Source organism: Muntiacus reevesi, chromosome 1, assembly GCF_963930625.1.
Source record: "Muntiacus reevesi chromosome 1, mMunRee1.1, whole genome shotgun sequence".
Classification (NCBI taxonomy): Eukaryota; Metazoa; Chordata; class Mammalia; order Artiodactyla; family Cervidae; genus Muntiacus; species Muntiacus reevesi.
The window spans coordinates 127,492,858-127,511,975 of NC_089249.1; the positions used below are offsets into that span (position 1 = coordinate 127,492,858).

At 41.2% G+C, this 19,118-nt stretch overlaps 1 protein-coding gene across 2 annotated transcripts in view; it reads right to left on the reverse strand.

The window, feature by feature from the left end:
* AK5 (adenylate kinase 5) overlaps positions 1-19,118 on the reverse strand; it is a 258,098-nt gene that overhangs the window by 120,880 nt on the left and 118,100 nt on the right. For both annotated transcript variants that reach the window (XM_065910763.1, XM_065910756.1), the window contains exon 7: positions 5,197-5,287. In XM_065910763.1, the coding sequence (XP_065766835.1) occupies positions 5,197-5,287 (91 nt within the window). The remainder of the gene's footprint in view (positions 1-5,196; positions 5,288-19,118) is intronic.

Sequence of the window (19,118 nt, forward strand, 5' to 3'; positions counted from 1 at the left end):
TTATTGTGTCATCAAGGGATGGAATTTCTTGACGTGTCGTTGCTCTTGGAAACAGAACTAATAGATCATAGAAGGCAACAGACAAAGGATATCATTATCTATTCAGATAATGATTGAATAGCGCTCATTTTCTTTTACTACTGGTTGCTTGGTTTGCTGAAATGATACCTTTAATAATAGTTTAAGGCTTGACATACAAAATAGGGTAGTAAATATAACCATACGTACACATTTTGCATCTTTCACTGGACAATTTAACACATAAAACAACTACAATGATCTTAATACTCAAAAAAGAGAGCAAAATCAGAGCATTTTGTAAAAGTGATAGTATGACCTTCTTTTCCCATAATTCGAATTTCTCAATTTCTTTTCAGATTTAAAAATATCCTTTCCATAGATAACAGACAAAGGTATGAGCTGAAATAGAACCCCCAGGTTCATTCACTGTCACTAGTTTTAGATGTAGAATGGTCTTTGGAAATGTTGTCCCCTTAAATTTAATTGGGAAGATGATACATTGGCTTCAGAGGTACTGGAAGGCTAAACATACGTATTCTGGGACAATGGTAAAGATTTCCCTCTTAGTGGATCTTCAATCTGAAGTTTTGGGAAGACCCTCCTCTCATTTTGAGTACCAAATAGAGGAAACCTCCTGCAAGACTGGAATTCCTGGGCAGTGATGGGAATCTGTAGATAAAAGTTCCTCTAACACTTCTCTGAAAGCCAAAGAACTGATGCTTTTGAATTTTGGTGCTGAAGATTCTTGAGACTCCCTTGAACAGCAAAGAGATCATAGCAGTCAATCCTAAAGGAAATCAACCCTGAATATTCATAGGAAGGGCTGATGCTGAAGCTGAAGCGCCAATACTTTGACCACCTGGTGGGAAGAGCTGGCTCATTGGAAAAGACCCTGATACTGGGAAAGATTGAAGGCAGAAGGGGGCAACAAACGATGAGATGGTCGGATGGCATACCAATTCAAGGGACATGAGTTAGAGCAAACTCTGGGAGACGGTGAAGGACAGGAAAGCCTGGCATGCTGCAGTCCATGGGGTTGTAAAGAGTCAGACATGATCGAACAACTGGACAACAACAATGAAAAGATGAGTTATGTTAACTAGTTGGACCGTAGTAATCATTTCATGAATCAAATCATCACACACACACACGCACACACACATACACACACACACACACACACACACATATATATATATACGTACATACAATTTTTTACTTAAAAAATTTAAAGCAATTGAAAATCATTCACACTTCATCATTGGAAGTGATATGGGAGCTGTGGAGCAGCTGAGATTAAATAGAGAGAGGATTCAGAGAGAAGGAAAGAGCCAAGGCACAAGACCTGGGGGCTGATGAGTCACACAGCAGAGCCCACGGACATGATTTCTTTAATTGACTGAGTCACTGATGTTTACAAGCTGGGAGATTTTACCTACTGGTGCAGGCTTCTGACTTCTCCGGAATGAGAAAAGGATCCAGCAACACTGGTCAATTCTTTAATGGTAACAATAGGCTGTCTATCAGATCTAATCCCTTGAATATATCTGTCATTTCCACTGTATAATTGTAAGGGATTTGATTTAGGTAATACTTGAATGGTCTAGTGGTTTTCCCTACTTTCTTCAATTTAAGTCTGAATTTGGCAATGAGGAGTTCATGATTTGAGCCACAGTCAGCTCCCAGTCTTGTTTTTGCTGACTGAATAGAGCTTCTCCATATTTGACTGGAAAGAATATAATCAATATGATTTCAGTGTTGACCATCTGGTGATGTCCTTGTGTAGAGTCTTCTCTTGTGTTGTTGGAAGGGGGTGTCTGCTATGACCAGTGCATCTCTTGACAAAACTCTATTAGCCTTTGCCCTGCTTCATTCTGTACTCTAAGGCCAAATTTGCCTGTTACTCCAGGTATTTCTTGACTTCCTACTTTTGCATTCCAGTCCCCTATAATGAAAAGGACATCTTTTTTGGTGTTAGTTCTAGAAGGTCTTGTAGGTCTTCATAGAACTGTTCAACTTCAGCTTCTCCAGCATTACTGGTTGGAGCATAGACTTGGATTACTGTGATAATGAATGGTTTGCTTTGGAAATGAGCAGAGATCATTCTGTCATTTTTGAGATTATATCCAAGAACTGCATTTCGGACTCTTTTGTTGACTATGATGGCTACTCCATTTCTTCTAAAGGATTCTTGCCCACGGTAGTAGATATAATGGTCATCTGAGTTAAATTCACCCATTCCAATTCATTTTAGTTCACTGATTCCTAAAATGTTGATATTCACTCTTGCCATCTCCTGTTTGACCACCTCCTATTTGCCATCTCCAATTTGCCTTGATTCATGGACCTAATATTCTAGGTTCCTATGCAGTATTGCTCTTTACAGCACTGGACTTTACTTTCATCACCAGTCACATCCACAACTGGGTGGTGGTGTTGCTTTGGCTCTGTCTCTTCCTTCTTTCTGGAGTTATTTACCCACTGATCTCCAGTAGCATATTGGGCACCTATCAGCCTGGGGAGTTCATCTTTCAGTATCCTATCTTTTTGCCTTTTCATAGTGTTCATGGGGTTCTCAAGGCAAGAATACTGAAGTGGTTTGCCATTCCTTTCTCCAATGGACCATGTTTTGTCAGAATTCTCCACCATGACCCGTCCATTTGGGTGGCCCTACACAGCATGGCTCATAGTTTCATTGAGTTAGACAAGGCTGTGGTCCATGTGATCAGTTTGGTTAGCTTTCTGTGATTGTGGTTTTCACTCTCTCTGCCCTCTGATGGAGAAGGATAAGAGGCTTATGGAAGCTTCCTGATGGGAGAGACTGACTGAGGGGGAAACTGGGTCTTATTCTGATGAGCGGGGCCATGCTCAGTTAATATTTAATCCAAAGCTATGGTTTTTCCAGTAGTCATGTATGGATGTGAGAGTTGGACTGTAAAGAAAGCTGAGCATCAACGAATTGATGCTTTTGAACTGTGGTGTTGGAGAAGACTCTTGAGAGGCCCTTGGACTGCAAGGAGATCCAACCAGTCCATCCTAAAGGAAATCAGTCCTGGCTGTTCACTGGAAGGACTGATGCTGAAGCTGAAACTCCAATACTTTGGCCACCTGATATGAAGAACAGACTCAATGGAAAAGACCCTGATGTTGGAAAAGATTGAAGGGGGGAGGAGAAGGGGACGACAGAGGATGAGATGGTTGGATGGCACCACCAACTCAATGGACATGGGTTTGAGTAAACTCCAGGAGTTGGTAATGGATAGAGAGGCCTGGCGTGCTGCAGCCCATGGGGTCACAAAAAGTCAGACACGACTGAGTGACTGAACTGAACTGAACTGAACAATAGTCTGGGGCTGTGAAGTGGTGGCCTCTGGGAAGGAGAGGTTTATTTCCAGTTTACCACAGGCTCTCCTGGGACCACTTCACCCACCAGGTCTGGGACAGATAGAAGAGGTTTACTCTAAGGCTGGAGTAGAGGTCTTGTACATTTTCAGGGGCCTTGGGAATGGAGGGGGGTTGGGGAGTTGTGGCTGTGAACACAGACCTCTCTGTTCATAAGCTCAGAGCTGTGGGAAGGCAGGCGGGGCCCTTGGAAACCCCTGCTATGGGCCAGGCACTGTGCACTCTACCAAGGGGACCTGAAGAGGATGAAGACAGAATTTACCGAATGTACTTTAGACAGCATAGCTACATCACTGTAGGATGAGGCCACTTTGGAGAAATGCTACTTGAGAGTCATAAAGTGCTGGAAATTCTAAAGAAAGGGCAGTTTAAATTTTCTCCTCTGCTCTGCTGTTTGGAAACTGAAGGTATCTATCACATAGACATGTGTTGTGAGAGGTCTAAAAGGAATGTTATAAATTAAACATTAACTTAAAAACACAGGTGTCAAGACTTCCCTAGTGGTCCACTGGTTAAAACTCTGTTCTTCAGTGTAGAGAGCTTGGGTTCAATCCCTGGTGGGAGAAATACCCCTAAGGCTGGTCAAACAAAACAAAACAAACAAAAAACATAGGTATATAACTTTTTTTTGAAGCAGTGGTACTCTTGTTTACATGATCTGACATGCTTCTTAATATTCCTTCTTTCCTGTAACAGGCTTTCTGTAAATATCACTGGAAAATCAGGCAGGTCAGTTTGTATCAGTTATCTGTGCTCTGTGGGTCTGCCCAGAAAGACTACTGCCTTGTCTTTTAAAAAAAAATTCTTTCTTAAAACCTGTTCTTAGTGGGCTTCAAATACAGCTTAAAATTTTAGGTGTTTAGCCTTTTTTTTTTTTTTTTTTTTTTACAGCCCAGAACTTTTGGTCTTTATTTACTGAGGCTGTAACTGAGAAGAAAGGTCAGGACTGAGACAAAGATTTGAGAGTCATCCACATAGAAGTGATGGTTGAAACCATGAGGGACAATGAGTTGATGCAGAGAAAGTGTATAAGAGAGTGAGAAAAGGGTCAAGGATGGAACTGTGAGTACTGACTACTTGAGCGGATATACAGTGTCAAACTTCTACATATAGAAAGAAAAGGGGGCAGGGCTACAACAGGGACTGTGGGTTGGAATGGGGGCATCTATCAGACCCAAGGGGAGGATTTTTCCCTGGTTCAGGAGAGACATATATATGTTAGGGCAGCCTGGAGAAGTTGTAACTTTTATTGTGCTCAAGTTATGGGTTAGATCAATTTTTAAAAATTATAGTAGCATAGAAGTAGTGGAGTGTTAGTTGCTTAGACACATCCAACTCTTTGCAACGCCTTGGACTGTAGCCTTCCAGGCTCCTCTGTCCATGGAATTCTCTAGGCAAAAATACTGGAGTGGGTTGCCCTTTCCTTCTCCAGGGGATTTTCCCCCCATGTCTCCTGCATTTAGGACAGATTCTTTACCACCTGAACCTCTAGGGAAATCCCACAGTAACGTAGATCCTATGATCTATTGTGACTACCTGCTAATTTGCCTGTGCAATGACTGGAAGAATGGCAGTGACCATAAGAACCAGATATATGGCTGTTTTCAATGCTCTTTTGTACCTTTATTTTTAAGCCAGAAGGTATAAAGCTCTGAGGACAGCATCATCCTCACAACCTTAGAGCAGTATGTTGAGCTCCAGCGTTACTACAAAGCCCCAGACACTTGGCAGGGGATCAGGGTGTACTGTAGCCCAAAGGACACGGTAACTTACCTGCTGCAGCCTCTTTGTTTGGAAATAACTTGCTGTCAACTGCCATGCTGATGTCATAGAACACTTCATCCTCGTCCCGGTCGGCATCAAACTGGGAGAAATCAAGACAGACAAGTTGGGAGCATGAGAATACATAAATTAATTCAGTCTAAAATATAATGAGCATGCATCACATAACTCTATCTGTAATGAAAGAGGATAACAGGAATTAAAGTCTTTGAGTTTTTAATCAGATATTTAGAGGATTTTTCAAGCCCAGACCTCATATCAAACAGAAAAGGGTGTTAGAGAGTAAGTGTACAGTTACTTACGGTTAAGAAAAATGGGTATAATTTTCTTAATTTCTAAAACAAGCTTTGGAAAAATTCATAACTTGTGCCTTTCTGATTCTTAGTTTTGTTTTGAAATAACCCCATCCTCCTTTATGAAAATATTTCTAATCAACAGGGGGAATAGATTTTCCAATTTGTTGCTACAGAAAGGAAAAAGAACCCTCAAACAAATTTTAGCTACTATACAAATATAGATGCTATTCTATAGGTATAGTCAATAGACACTATAGGTTTAGATGTAACAAAAATTATAGATTTAAATCTTGAACCATTCTCTAAAATTTACAAAATTTTAAATATTAAATGTGGCTACATTTTAAAATCCTCTATTTCCCAAGTTGTTCAATGGTTTTTAGAAATACACTGTAGTCTCTTCAGTTTTTTGAATTATAATTGACATACAATAAACTGCACATATTTAAAGTGTACAAAATGATAAGCTTTGACATCTGTGCACACCTGTGAAACCATTATAAAAATCAAAATAGTGAGCAACTCCATCACTCCCTAAAGTTTCCTTGTGCCTCTTGAGAATCCTTTCCTTCTGCCCCCTCATCAGATAATCACTGATATGTTTTCTGCAATTAGAGATTACTTTGCATCTTCTAGAATTTCAAGTAAAAGGAATAGCACAACTTGACACATTTTTGTCTGAATTCTTTTAGCATAATTATTTTGAGATTTTCTCAAGCTCACTCCTTTTCATTGCTCAGTAGTATTTCATTGTATGGATATATGATTTATTCCATCCTAGACGTCTTTTGGGAGAAGGACATGGTGACCCATTTCAATACGCTTGCCTGGAAAATCCCATGGATGGAGGGGCCTGGTAGGCTACAGTCCATGGGGTAACGAAGAGTCGGACACAACTGAGTGACTTCCCTTTCACTTTTTATTTTCATGCATTGGAGAAGGAAATGGCAAGCCACTCCAGTATTCTTGCCTGGAGAATCCCAGGGACAGAGGAGCCTGGTGGGCCGCTGTTTATGGGGTCACACAGAGTCGGACACGACTGAAGCAACTTAGCGGCAGCAGCAGCAGCAGCAGCAGCAGATGTCTTTTATCTTGAACACTGTAGTTTTTATCCACAGATATTTGATTTGAGTCTTAGAAACTCTCTCTAGAGAGTTTTGAAGATATGAAATGCAAGGTTTTAAACATATGAAATACAACTATAATAACTTCTAAAAATATTTTTGAGCTTTGTTCTGGAATGAAGTTTAATTATTGGAAACAACTTGATCCTTTCAGGTCATGTGTTGAAGATTTATTAGACTGGGCCACAGCAGTATTTAGCTTCAGTTCAGTTCAGTCTCTCAGTCGTGTCTGACTCTTTGCTACCCCATGAACCGCAGCACGCCAGGCCTCCCTGTCCACCACCAACTCCCGGAGTTCACCCAAACCCATGTCCATTGAGTCAGTGATGCCATCTAACCATCTCATCTTTGGTTGTCCCCTTCTCCTCCTGCCCTCAATCTTTCCCAGCATCAGGGTCTTTTAGTTTATGGTTAATTATTTCCCACCATTGTGGCAAACTTTTTTAAAGTACTCTGCCCAGTGCCTTGTGAATTAAGGGATTTTTCCAGTCTGGCTGGTAGAAACAGGCACTCTTAGCCCAGTGTGAGCTCTAGCTACTGTCCTTGCTGGTCCTTTTGGCTAGTTGTTCCCTCAGCTTTGCATGTTTCCTCACATGCATGCCCTGATTCGTACTCTGCTGGATCCCGCAGACCTCCAGAGTTTTCTCTCTGTGCATCTCTTGCATCTTTGATACTCTGTCCTTTGAACTCCAGCCACCTTGGTCTCTTGGGGTCTCAGCTCCATCTGCTCAACTTAACTCCACCAATCTCCCCAGGGCTTCCTTCTCCCCGCGCTGTAGCCTGGAAAGTCTCCAGGGGTCAGCTGAGGGCAATCACAGGGCCCATCACAGGTTTCCTTTCTCTTGGAGAATCATCTGATTGTTTGACATCCATTGTCTTAAAATTGCTTTTTAAAAATATATTTTCTGTTTATTTGTTTCATGTGGGAGGGAAAATCCAGCCTCTTTTATCCCATCATAGTTTTTTTCTCCCCCCTCTATTTTTTGGCTGTGCTGCACAGCTTGTGGAATCTCAGTCCCCAGACCAGGGATTGAACCCGTGTCCCCTGCAGTGTAAGCTCAGTGCCTTATCCTCGGACCGCTAGGGAAGTCCCTAGTCCATCTTGGTTTTTAAGCTTAATTATCAACATATTTGAAAAGATTTAAGTGGTTTATTCCTTTATATTTTCCTACTGAAGTGCTTCATTATTTTTAGTGATGGGAATTCAGAAGACTAAATTAGAAAGTTATTACCTAACCTCCCCTCACATAGTTAAAGCACCCCTGTGTGATGCTTCAACATACTTTCACTGTGTCACACCAGCCCATGGGAAAGGTGAGGCAGGTCGTCTGATTTCTATTTTACAGGCGAGGAAATATCTACACAGGTATTATTACTTTCTCAAGTCAAACACCAAATATGCAGGAGCAGTAGGACTTGAACTTAGGATGGTTGACACTTGCCATCCTACTAGGCTACGCAGGATCATCATAGTCAGATAAACAGAGCCCTGGCACGCAAACAAGTGTTAACACAGCCTTTTGTCTAAATGCAAGAGGGAGAAAAGCATATGGTGGTTAGGCAGGTAAGGCAAGATTAGTGCCACCTTAATGCATGCTTCCCACACCTGTAGACTGTGGCTTTTTTTTTTTCTTTCTTTCAAAATATTTGTCAGCTATGATCAGTATGGTGTAAGCTCTACTAATAGAAAGTTTGTTTTTATTTTTCTTGGACTTTTGAAAGATGGGTAACAACATGTCATTTTATAAATTAAAGAGCATAAGCTTATGTTTTAGCTGTAGTACCCTAGAAAACAGAACCAAAGCAAAACTTATAGATTAACACTTTACTGGGGGCTGTGTGGGGTGTGTGTGTGTGTGTGTAACGGCAGGGCAGTAAGTTTGAAGGAAAAGGGGAACTGAGACAAAGCAAGAAGCGTAGCAGATGTAAGGTGACATAGTACTGATCTGAGCCCCAACTTCACAAGAAGTCACAGCTGATCTCCAGAAAGACTAAATGGAACCGGAATATCTCAGAACAGTCTGAGGGGGAAGGAAGGGAGAGGCATATATATGCTGTCTTTTAGTTTACAGTCTTCCACTGGTCCCAGTTTTTTTCATGAAGAGTTGAAGTTCCCCAACCTCTTGGTTTCGTTGCCTAGATCCTAAGGCAGCCCCTGGAAGCCAGATCCCATGCTCCAGGGAGCGGCAGAGTGTGTGAATCTAGAAGTGTTGAAAGGCACCAACCCCCTGCAGGTCTGGTCTGGCTGGGTCCTGGGGCCGTCTCTGTGTAGGCTCTCACCAGGTTTGGGTGATGAAGCTCAGTCCTCAATCCTGAGGAGGCCTGGGGGGTGGGTGTCAGCTACCCTGGAGGGCCAGACAGCAGTGCACCAACAGTTCTCCATTCAACAGGCAACAGAGGCCTGGGGCACATGGGCCAAGTGAGTCAAGGGAGGCTTGTAAACTGGCTTAGGCAGCTGAAAACTCAACCAGACCTTGATTTGAATTCCTGCTTCCCCTATAGCTGCTGTCTGACCTTGAACAATATATTTCCCTGTGCTTAGCATCTATACAATGTGATTATTGTGAGGACTAAAGAGATGGTGTATTTAACACACCAGTACAGACCCTGGCCTAACTGCGGTCCTTCATTGAGAGAGTATTTTCTATACACTTTTGATTGCTTCTATATTTTGGACAAGGCAGGTGTGTGCTTATACACACACACACACACACACACACACACGCACACTTTTTTTTTTTTAAACTTGAGGATTGTGAAATATGATATACGAGTGACTTTGAGATTTTCTAGGAGATAGGCTATCCTCCAACTGATTTGAACAAGGATATGTTTAGCTCTGGCACAATAAAGTGCTTAATTTTCCAATCCAAAAGGCAAAGTACCCAAAGTAAAACATCTTTCACGAAAGCATTCAACAAATATTTGCTGAGTAACTACTATGTCCTAGGTAGACTCTTGAACTGACCACTCCTAAGCACTTGGATGATGAACAGGGAGCCCCAAGGAAGGAAGATGACACTCACATGGCCAACTCAACTCCAGGATTATGCAAAAGCTGATGAAGTCCAGTGACTTCTGCATCAGGACCACAGCATTTAACTTAGATTTTCTTATTTTCTGTAACATCCCACGTTGGCAGTTCCAGGACTAGAATGGGACTCTTCTGCCTAGCTGTTTGGCAAATAACGTGGCATTCTGATCTTGGAGAGCATTCTGACTGAGTACTATCAGGACAGCTGCTACTTCAAGGAAAAGGTCTTTACGAAATAATAACATTCAGTGTTGGAGAGGTTGTGTGTATGATGAGTAGAGAACTGGCTTTTCAATCATCAGACATTTACCTATTATTTGTTTCTGCACAAACCATACACATCAATGGTTCTCAACCAGGAATGATGTGGTCCACCCACTTCCACCCCTGCCCCAGATTTGACAATGTTGCTAGATATTTTTGTTTGTCACAACTGGCAGGGGAGAGACTGGCCAGGGATGCTGATAAATATATTACGGTGCACAGGACAGCTCCCTCACAACAAAGAATTATCCAGTCTAAAATGTCAGTAATGCCAAAGCTGAGAAACTCTCATTTATACCAAAGCATTCCCAGTTTTGGGGTTTCTAAAAAGTGTGTTGAGACTTGAGTAGCAATTATTCTCTTCCTCTTCTCCTCTCTCTCTTTTTCTTCTTTCCTTCCCTCTCCCTCCCTCTTTCTGTCTGATTTTGAACTGAAAGAACCTGTGCTGTAAACTCCAAAATATGAAGAATAGCAGAAGTAGTAATACTGCAGAGGAGACAACAGGAGATGCAGGTTCAGTCTCTGAGTCAGGAAGATCCCCTGGAGGAGGAAATGGCAAACCACTCCAGTATTCCTGCCTGGGAAATCCCATGGACGAGGAGCCTGGCGGGCTACTGTCCAAAGGGTCGCAAAGAGTTGGACACGACAGAGTGACTGAACACAAGCATAGGTATAGGATTACTAAGGTTCTAGAAAGAACAGTTTTTATAGATCTTGTGGGTCAGCAACAAGCTTCAGGGGGCAGATGAAATTGTGTGCCACTAGACCAGATGATGTCTGACGTTGTTCCCAGCTCTGAAATTCTGTGGCTACATGAGCACTTTATCTTTTTGGTGATTGTTCTTTAATGTCTAGCAATCCTAACAAACCTCTTTTCTTTTTCTGAGGGAAAGAACTTGCAGAGGACATGGTCTGCATGGTTTGTTTTATGTCATTTAATGTAAGAGGGCTGGGGAGGTCAATTGGAAATTTCAAAATGAGATGCTTACCAAATTTCCCAGTTCACTTACAACACATGTTTTAATTTGAATAACAAATGTTGTAACAGCTTTCAAAATCATACAAAATATATCTAGATTAGGAAAGGAAATTATAGTAGATTGCAACAATGATGGTTTGCAATTTTAATGGCAGAAATGAATTCTTGTTTGTTTTCTTTTGGCTCTAATTTCCAGACTGCAACAAGCTTCCCAGATCTTCTCCACAGAGATGAGGCTTTCTATATTCTTAGCACTGCTAGCTAGGAATATTAGGTCTATGAAATATCTCAAATGGACTTGAAAAGGAGAATAATAGTTCAGTCTTTTTAGATTCCACCTTTCATTAAACTTAGGTCTGTCTCTTGTTTTTTTCTATGCTTCAACATTTGAGAAGGAAATAAATTGGCTCTGTTATTAGTATTATCTCAGTTTTATATAACCCATAAGTATCATTCTCTGAACACCAAGCCAGCGTCTTGAATGTTTTACTTCCCCCTGGTTTCCTGCAGAAATTTCAATTAAGCCTGGTCTCTACCAAATGGTTTTCATCATTTGCTACTGGAGATCCCTCAACACGCAAAACACTGGCTCTTGGGGGGAGGGATAAATTGGGAGACTGGGATAGTAGTATACATACTATACTAAACAGTAGTATACATGCTACTATTTATAAAATAGATATCTAATAAGAATAATAGAGTAGTACAGGGAACTCTGTGCTCAATATTCTATAATGACCTATATGGGAAAAGAATAAAAAACAGTGGATGTATGTATATGTATAACTGATTCAGGCTTCCCAGGTGGTGCTAGTGGTAAAGAATCCACCTGCCAATGCAGGACACGTGAGAGATGTGGGTTCGATCCCTGGGTTGGAAAGATCTCCTGGAAAGAGTGGATCTCCAGTCCACTCTTCGGGCCTGGAGGATCCTATGGACAGAGGAGCCTGGCGGGGTAGAGTCCATGGGGTCACAAAGAGTTAGACACGACTGAAGTGACTTAGCACATAACTGATTCACTTTGCTGTACAGAGGAAAGTAATACTACATTGTAAATCAATTATATTCCAATAAAAATTTAACAATAGGGCATGAAAGAATGATGTCTGGCAATGCATGTCCCAGGTCTCTCATAGTAACTGGTAGAGCGCAGGTTTCTCCAGGCCAGTCCCAGGTGGAGCGTCCTGACTTCAGGGTGTGGCCATTAGGGATGGGGCTCAAATGGACCAGCAAACTTGTCTGCAAACCTATAATTGTTTTCCTTTCTGTGTCTTTAAAAACTCATATTTGGACTTCACATTCCACCTGGATCTCTCTATCTCTCCTATTCAAAAGAAAACTTTACATCTGAAACTGACATGATATTGTATGCTCAGTCGGTGAAGAGTCTGCCTGCACTGAGGGAGACCTGGGTTCAGTCCCTGGGTCGGGAAGATCCCCTGGCAACGTACTCCAGTATTCTCACCTGGGAAATCACATGGACAGAGGAGCCTGGTGGGCTATAGTGCATGGGGTTGCAAGAGTCAGATATGACTTGGTGACTAAACTACCACCATTCTATCTCAATAAGAAAAAAACTTAATTAATAAATTTTTTAAAAAAATCACTGGCCCTTCAAAACTTTTCTATGTCTAGAAACTTTCTCCTAACAAATTGATTGGCTGGTACCCTATTTACAGTATTTCACTTTTCTCCAACAAAAATTGGAGTTTGCACTAAAATAGTAATAATTTTAAAACTTGCAGTGATTGGAGTGAAACCTGTAGTTATCAGCAATATATCAATAGTAATGACAGTTTATATTCTACAGAACTGTGTTTCTAAAGCTTCATAATTAATCACAAAACTTGAAGAGAAGCATCAAAGTAGATTTGGTTGGGATAGGGCTGATAGGGACAATATTCTGTCTGGGAAGGCCAAGTCAATTCCATGCTTTTTATTTTTAAATTTAACTTAATTTAACTTTTTGGGCCATACCTTGAGGCTTATGTGATCTTAGTTCCTGCATCAGGGATTGGACCCGGGACCTTGGCAGTGAGAACATGAAGTTCTAACCACTGGACCACCAGGGAAGTCCCAATCCCATGCTTTGATGAAGAGAATTACTGTGATATGTCCCTGTAAAACTAAGATGTGAACAACATATTTCCTTACAGAATGAAATAAGGGTAAAACTGTGAATGAAACTAGATTTAAAAATAAATGTAATTGGTATGCAAAGTGATGAGTACAAGAACACTAGAAAGTTGTGGATAACTGAGTAAAAGACTTCTTTTCTCAGCAATTTGTACAGAATCTTTATTTTCACTGGACATTCTGATTATGGACATGGACAGCATCTAAAAATTTTTGTTGCGAAAAAGTCAACACAGTGAAAAGATCCCAGAGGAAATGGTTGCAGCATTTATGACGTGCTTTAGAAAAAAATTTTCTTCCTGAACTTGAAATCTTAACATGTAATAATGACTGAGTTATGCAAGAGAGAAGAAGGCTTACTCCAGAGAATTTTGATTACTTCTACTACACTACCTCTGAGGACATTTTTTTCAGAATCTTTATTAGTAACAAACAATGCAAGGGAACTAACCGAAGAACTAGATACTGTTGTCTTTTTTTTTTTTTTGAGCATCTATTACGTGCCATATACTGTTAAGCTTTTCTTTATACACTTTATCATTAAATCCCTACAATATTATTTAGAAGAGGTGTCATCATCCTCAGATTTAAAAACTAAGTTTCAGAGATTAAATAACTTGACCAAGATCATGTAGGTGGTCAAGCCAGGATCTGAATGCATATCTGTCTATATCGAGCCGTCAAGGCTGTCAGGATCAGAATCATGGGCCAGCCATAGATCTTTTTTTTTTTTTTTTTTCCAGATTTTTTTTTTTTAATGTGGACCATTTTTAAAGTTTTTATTGAATTTGCTACAATATTGCTTCTGATTTCAAGTTTTGTTTTTTTTTGACCAGAAGGCATGTGGGATTTTAGTTCCCCAACCAGGGGTCGAACCCACACTCCCTGCATTGGAAGGTGAAGTCTTAAACCACTGAACCACTAGCAAAGTCTCAGAAGCCTTAGATCGTAGCTGGGCTCTTGAGCAAATCAGGGCTGAAGTCCTAAAGGAGTACTCTCAGAATAGACTTCTAAGAATCCCCTGAAGCCAAGTCAAACTAGGTCTAGGTGCAATATACCCAAATATCCTTGATCTGACTTTCCATTTTGAGGCCATAGTGGGTAATTGTATTTCTCTGTATGATATGTGTACCCTGCCAAATGGATGTGGCTGTTGGCAGAGGAACCTCCCTGTAGGCTGGCCCACAGCCTTGGAAGGAGCAAGGACAAGCAAAACTGACAACAAGAAGCAGATGACTTCCCAACTCCAAGGAGAGCTCTTTCTCAGGGTCTTTAGCCTAAGGCTATCACTTTCACAGGAGAGTTGGCTATCCCTCTTGGTTAACTGTTGACTCTAGTTGAACTTTTCCCACTAGCCTTTAAAACTTAAACAACCATGCCCTTCAGTTTGTTAAGAGAACTAAAGTCATCCAGCAAGGATTCTCTTTTTCTCCTCTTGTTACCACTCAATCCTTCCTCAGGAATCAGGGAAAGAGTAAGTCTACCCTCCTTCTAAAAGCTTCTCTGGGGTTGGACAGTAGATTTCTGATAGGGGTCCATTTTCGGTCTAGCGCTTCCCGCAGAAGCTCTTCTGGTTCTGCCTCAGGGGGCTCCCCATCCACCAGCACCCGAGGCACAGCCCTGGCTCAACAGTTCCTCCCCACATCCCAGCCAGGGTGTCAGCTCTGCCCCTGACTGGGAGGCAGCATTCCACACTCCTTTCTCAGAGCTCTGGTTGTTTCACTAGGGATAGTGGATCCAAAGCCAGGCCACCTGTGATAAGAGGGGAAAGGCTAGGTCTTAGGACATGCAGAAGGTTGTTGATGGGAGAGAAGAGCCAAAGCATAAAGATCCAAGTCGGTGGTGGAAACTGAGTCTTGAACAATTTTTGACCTGGAGAGTGTGTGGCTACACTAGCTGGTTTTTAATACTTTGCAGACTCAAGTAGAACCCTAGAGCAGATGTCCTCAGGCTAAGCAATGTTTAGATCATGAATAGATATCAAGAGCTCAGTATTTTGCTCATGGATCTGTTGGCACTATGATAAGACAATTTTCAAATTAAGTCTGTCACCTAAAAAAGCCAAACTCCAGAAACGAGAGAGGAGAATGGTGGTTGCCAGGGGATAAGGGGGGTGGGGCGGGAATGGGAAGATGTCAGTCAAATGGTACAAATTTCCATTATAAGATGAATAAATTCTGTGGATCTAATATTCAGCACTGTGACTATAGTGAACAATACTGTATCATAAATTGGAAAGTTGCTAAGAGAGTAGATCTTAGATGTTTTCACCACACACACACACACACACACACACACACATTGTAATCATATGAGGTGACGGGTCTGTTAACCTTATTGTGGGAACCATTTCACAACATATATGTGTATCAAATCATGACATTCTCTATCTGAAACTTACACAATGTAATATGTCGATTATATCTCAAGCTGGGAGAAACAAAAAGTAAAATTACGTTGCCAAAGAAAACATATGTATAAATGGTAAAAACATTCTTTTTTTTGGTCACACGGCACAGCTTACAGGATCTTAGTTCCCTGACCAGGGATTGAACCTGGAGATGTTCTAATGAATGTAGCTGAAAAAACCCAGTATTTTAGTACATGGGAAAGTACTCAATACTTTTTTTTTTTTAATTAATTTATTTATTTTAATTGGAGGCTAATTACTTTACAATATTGTAGTGGTTTTTGCCATACATTGACATGAATCAGCCATGGGTGTACATGTGTTCCCCATCCTGAAACCCCCTCCCCCCTTCCTCCCCATCCCTTCCCTCAGGGTCATCCCAGTGCACCAGCCCTAAGCATCCTGTCTCATGCATCACAATATATTTTTAAGATACTACTAAATGACCAACCTAAACAGCATATTAAAAAGCAGAGACATTACTTTGCCAACAAAGGTCTGTATAGTCAAAGCTATGATTTTTCCAGTAGTCATGTATGAATGTGAGAGTTGGACCATAAAGAAGGCTGAACGCCGAAGAGTTGATGCTTTTGAACTGTGGTGTTGGAGAAGACTCTTGAGAGTCCCTTGGACAGCAAGGAGATCGAACCAGTCACTCCTAAAGGAAATCAACCCTGAATATTCATTGGAAGGACTGATGCTGAAGCTCCAATACTTTGGCCACCTGATGCAAAGAGCCAACTCATTGGAAAAGACCCTGATGCTAGGAAAGGTGGAAGGCACGAGGAGAAGGGGACAACAGAGGACGAGATGGTTTGGATGGCATCACTGACTCAGTGGACATGAGTTTGAGCAGGCTCTGGGAGATGGTAAATGACAGGGAGGCCTTGCATGTTGCAGTCCACGGGGTCGCAAAGAGTCGGACACGACTGAGCGACTGAACAACAACTAAACGATATGTTGCTTCTCACTCAGAAGTTCATTAAGAAATATTTAATAGATCTGCAGCTCAGCAAATAGATTGATACAGTGGATTTTTTTAATTGGAGGAAAATTGCTTTACAATGTTTACATGTTGTGTTGGTTTCTGCCATACAACAACGTGAATCAGTTGTAATTATATATATATATATATATCCCCTCCTTCATGTGCCTCCCTCCCCCAATCTCAACCCTCTAGGTCAGCATAGAGTGCCGGGGTGTGCTGGGCACCCTGTGGACACAGCGGATTTTTGTCACATAAGAAAAGTTTTGAATATGTCTTGGGGTCATCAAGGATCTACATGATACAATTCAATTCAGTAAAGACTTATTGAGCACCTACTTTGTTCCAGGTTGTGCTGGATATCGAAAATACAGGGAAGGAAAATTAAATCATGTCTGGTTTTTTGTAATTATTAAGGCACCAATGAGGACAAAAATATTTTGAAAAGATTTGATAAAGAAAGGTTCAAAGAAGAAAATAAAGGAACATAGGCAAGATAAACTTACTGCGGGCATGAATAACCTCACGTGGTTCTGATCTTTTCTCTACCATACTTAATATGGTGCTGAGCCCGGCAGTTAGACAACAAATACTCATCAGACTGAATTAACCAGGAAATTCAATTAATTAAAATACCCCTTTTCCTTCCTATTTTCTATTTTTCCCTCTCCTCCCAGGATTCCAGCAGTTTGAGACTTTATAAAAACAAGGTGGTGACATAAAGATTGAAACCTTTGCCAATAAAGTGTCTAAAACTAAAGAAACTAGTTAACAGTCTCAGAAGTCAACTTTCAACCTCCTGTGACATTTGGTAACTTTGCTAATTACAGGCTCCATTCTCTCCAGTGCTCAATGTCTCCTCTACAAGCCCTAAGTGGTACCCTGGCAGCCTGAAAAAAACATCTGAAAGTGCCAGATGTGTGACTAGGGGCTGATTTAGGCCCTGGGAAAATCAGGCTCATTCTGTTTTCTTTTACTTATTTTTTTCCTTCCTTTTATTTTTATTTTTTTCTTAGTTGAGATGCTGCATTCTTTTACTTTTAAAAAATTTCTCACTAGCAGTGTTGACTTTTACAGTCATAGCCAAATAGGGTCAGTTTGTAATTATATGGGCAATTCAGTGGAGATCAAGTGGAATCAGAGATCAGCTCAGAAAAAGAAAAATGAAGGGAAATGTATTTTGCAATGTGAACACAGGACCTTAGTATGAAAGATGTCACTTACGAGTAGAAAAAGAGTCGAGTTTAAATCAAATTCCTTCTTAGTTAATACACATTTTCTGTTACCAGTACTGAGAGACTGTCTCTTTTTATAGACTTCTTTAGGATGGCATTTAACATTGATGAAAACATGGTTTACTGGAATAGTCAGAAATAATTCTGAATAATAAAATAGCTCTTGGAAGAGTCATACTACTGTTTCTCCTTGTTGAAGAGACAGGCAGGAAGTAAGTATGACTTTGGAGAAATACTTAAATTTCATTCAGTCAAACATGGCAGTGCTTCTGCCTTCATGGAGGTGGGGGGCGGTTTTCCCCAGTGGCTCAGCGGTAAAGAACCTGCCTGAGGTGCAGGAGATGCAGGAGACTTGAGTTTGATCTCCGGGTCAGGAAGACCCCTTGGAGAAGGGGATAGCAAGCCTCTCCAGTATTCTTGCCTGTGGAATCCCATGGACAGAGAAACCTGGTGGGCTACAGTTCACGGGGTCATGAAGAGTTGGACACGACTGAGACCAGCTCACGGTACAGTACAGCTGCCTGCGTGGAGTTTAAGGTCTATGTTGAGAAGCTGATAAACTGTTGAGGACAGTTCATGTGGGAAGGGCCTCGATGGGGTGCACATGGGGTGTCCTGGGGGCTGGGCTGCACAGGTGGGCAGTGGGTGGGGGAGGGTCAGAGAAGGTTTTCTGGAGAAACTGATCCATGAGCCAAGTTCTGAACAAGTGAGACAAAGTGAAATGAAGACAGGAAAGGAGTGGCACTTCTTTCAATGACAAAGAGAAAAGGTACAAAAGCCACAGTTTCTTTGAAGAAAATAAGGGTGCCTTTGCCTTAAAATTCTAGAATTCACCTTCTGAGAAGGGATTGGCTGGTGATGCACTTTCTTGCTTCCTTAAGTTCTTTGAAGGCTTTCTTGGAGTTTTTGATGTGGTAGCTGCTTCCTCTACCAGAAATCCCTGGGCATGTGCATGTATTAACTGTGTGCTGGGCTGTGACCCCAGGAAGAGGACAGACAAGTTTATGGACATCACTGTAGTTACTGGTTAACTATTGTTATAACACTGTTATAACAATACTACTTACATAGCATTTTGAGTAGCACTGTCTGCCAGACAATAGGCAGAGCATTTTGTAAACATCCCAATAAACCCCAGAACAACCTGAGGTGTCACTCTCTCAAGCAAATAGTTGGCTCAGAAATTAATACTTATTTAAGGTCGAAACTGGTGAAGAACAGGGCCTGAGTATGAACTCAAGTCTGTCTTACTGCTATACTTGTACTCTTAAGAACTAAGCTATTTTAGCTCTGTGAGGAACAAATCCTATGTGCTTAGTTATCTCACATCCTTTTTCCTCTCTATTTTTAGTTTTAAGGTCATTTCCAATTTCAGACCCGTTTAAACAACCATACTCATTTCTTCCTTTATGCAGTAACTCTGGGTCTAGTACTCTGAGATAATGTTGTT